Source organism: Helianthus annuus, chromosome 13 (genome assembly GCF_002127325.2).
Source record: "Helianthus annuus cultivar XRQ/B chromosome 13, HanXRQr2.0-SUNRISE, whole genome shotgun sequence".
Classification (NCBI taxonomy): Eukaryota; Viridiplantae; Streptophyta; class Magnoliopsida; order Asterales; family Asteraceae; genus Helianthus; species Helianthus annuus.
Window position 1 is genome coordinate 139,475,207 of NC_035445.2, and position 2,887 is coordinate 139,478,093.

Here is a 2,887-nt window from a genome sequence, read left to right on the forward strand (position 1 = left end):
TGATCGATAGTGTATAAAACCAAGTAAAAACAACAAATAAGTGTTTGTAATTTGTTATTAAGATAGAGAATATAGTCGGATGAAAGATGTGTTTACAAAATAAACAAAGTTTAAAGAAAATAGTGTTTTTAAATTAAATTATATAGATGGAGATAGATAATGGCATAACAATTCCTTCGGTGGAGGCTTTAGCCAGGAGGGGAGTTCTGGTTGAAGATGACGGTTGTAGTTTCTGTAACGAAGGCATAGACTCGGTTTCGCACATTTTCACGGCTTGCCCGTTGGCGTTGGGGTTATGGGAAAAGATTAGTTTTTGGTGTTGCGTTAGGAATTTTTTCGTGTTTTCCTTTAAAGATTTACTGGAGCTTCACTCGATTGGAGATAGAAGAAAGTTGGAGAAAGAGGTGCTTTACGGGATTATTATCACCGCCTGCTGGATTTTATGGAAGGCTAGGAACAATCTTCGTTTTAACGGGACAAATTGTAATGTCGAAGATATTTTTAGCGAGGTTCGGGCTACTAGTTTTCTCTGGTGTAAACATAGACGTTTTAACGGGACAAAAGGGAAGTTAGCGTGGGCGGATTGGTGTAAATTTGTTAATATGTAGTCGGTTGTGCTTGTGGTCGTCCCGGTTTTCGGGTTTGGCGTTTTAATGAAATTCTCCTTTCAAAAAAAATTAGCTTAAAACAATTCACACATAATCTCCACTGTCTTTAATATAAGCAAATATTTAAAAACATAAATATATACTTGTATTCTGATAGAAAATATTTAACTACAAACATAATAAATACATTCTATTAGTTGAACAAATTCTCAGGAAACACAGAATTATTGTCGGGATGATGGGAACCGCTTTCTCTGAGAGGTGGGAGGATCACACTTTGTTCTTCCTCTTAAACCTAGATCTACAATGGAGATTAGAGAAAAGTGGGGATGTATAGACGGCTAGTAGAGGAAGATCCCTTGTTTCCAGTGACAGAAAGTGTGTTTGTCCAATGTCTCTCACCCTAATAATGAGGTGAAGACTTCCTTATAAGAGACATGTGCAACCATAACCTTAATGGGTCACGCCCTATTAGGGGTTGTCTCTACAAGCCCATAGCCTTTGTAGTGTAAACTACAACGCGCTGGGTTTTGCGGATTAGTACGCAATAATAAATAACATAATAAAATGCAATAACGGAAACGACGGATCATTTGAGTCAGGTCCAATACCATAACTCAACACATTCCAAAATTCAAACATGTTTTGTGAAAGATTACGTAGAAAAGAAGTGCAATAATTTGAAGTCCAAATTGAAGTTAAATTTTTTTCATCTAAATCACCAACCTTGTTGGCTCGTTTCCTCATCCTATGCATCTTATATTTCAAACGCATCAATTGGCATATCTTGACTTCTAAATTTACGAAGGAAACAACATATCATTTTAATCTTATTTTATGAGTCAATAAAATAATATGAGTTTTACCTTCACGTCGCCTTCAAAAGTACCGTAACATCTTTGATCTTTCAACAACATTTCTTACGGATAACTGTTTCATATTGTATACTTTTTTTGGCTTGATAAGTTCATAACATCATGCATGTGTACACTTTAAAATATTATTGTTTAAACATTTAAAACATGATGACTAGGTGGTCCGAAGTGAAAGTGGTCCGCTTGAGCGGACTCGTCCGTTTGGTGTATGTGTATGTCCGGCGAATATTTGAAAGGTAACATTAATAAAAAAAAAAAAAAGATTAACTTTCAAAATTTAAACATTTAAACGGTTGTTTTTAATATATATATCAATCCACTTCAACTTTAAATTAAACCTACATCAACCTCAACCATTCAAACTTTTATTCTTAACCTTTCACTCTCAACCCATCTTCCATTTTACACCAAAATTCTACACTCAATATTTCACTCTTATCTTAAACTCTTCCATGGATGATCAAAGGAGCTCCAAGAAACGCTAGGAGCTGGTTTAAACCCGAACCAATCAACCAACATCCCACTCTATCAAAGTAGGTGATAAGGTAGATAACGAGGTGGAGGTTTAGAGTGGTTTGGAATTGTTTATTGTTACGGAGGAAAAATGAGGTTTGAAATAGTGGTTCTTTCGAATAATGTGTTATGCGGACTAGGCAGACATAATTTGGACTTGTATACATTGTTTTGGATGCTCTTATCCCAACATTGTATGATTTTCAATTCCTATTTTTCTGCTTTTCACCTCCATGTAAATACTAAATATGTAATGTCACTTTCGGATGCTTCCGTACCCTTTTTACCATAGCTTTAGCTTAATATCAAACACACACTATATGTATGTAGAAATTATCACTTTAAGCTACCGGGTAACTCTGAATGGATAATTGACATATGACACTCATAATACTCGTTCACTTTGAAACAAAAGGCCAAAAGAATTTTTTTTCGACTTCCACTCTTCCCATTATTTTTTGCGGCATTCAGGTGAAGAGCGAATACGGGTGGTGCCGGTTCGTCTTGAATGGGAGGCAAGATTTTACCGATTATTCCACTGTCGTGCCTTCGGGCGGGTGGAGGTCGGGTTTCCGCGCATCTGGGAGAGCCAAGAGGCTGGCGGCAATCGAGTAGTCGATCTTGGCCACAACGCCCAGTATCACGATGGTTGACACGTCGTTCCTTGCCGTTCAAAAAAAAAGATTTTTCTTTATTATTATTTTGTGATTTTCATTTGAAACTCATTTCAAGCTTATACACAAGTTTTTTGTGCGAGTATTCACTATATTTTAAATGAACAGTTATCAAACGGCGTGTACACGACTAAAGAACTTCTGCATCAAGACAATTATATATATATATGGAACCCATTAAGTGGAAGTTACCTTTAAAATCAATATCATCCGTTCG

At 36.2% G+C, this 2,887-nt stretch overlaps 1 protein-coding gene across 1 annotated transcript; it reads left to right on the top strand.

Annotated features, from left to right (window-relative positions):
- Nucleotides 1–146: 146 nt before the first annotated feature.
- LOC110901819 lies at nucleotides 147–608 on the top strand. Its single transcript, XM_022148593.1, has one exon. It carries the CDS (start codon nucleotides 147–149, stop codon nucleotides 606–608), a length of 462 nt encoding a protein of 153 aa, XP_022004285.1.
- The last annotated feature ends 2,279 nt before the right edge of the window (nucleotides 609–2,887 follow it).

Bases quoted from the DNA above. Each gene is read 5' to 3' on its own strand.
- LOC110901819 (XM_022148593.1), top strand. From the start codon at position 147: ATGGAGATAGATAATGGCATAACAATTCCTTCGGTGGAGGCTTTAGCC.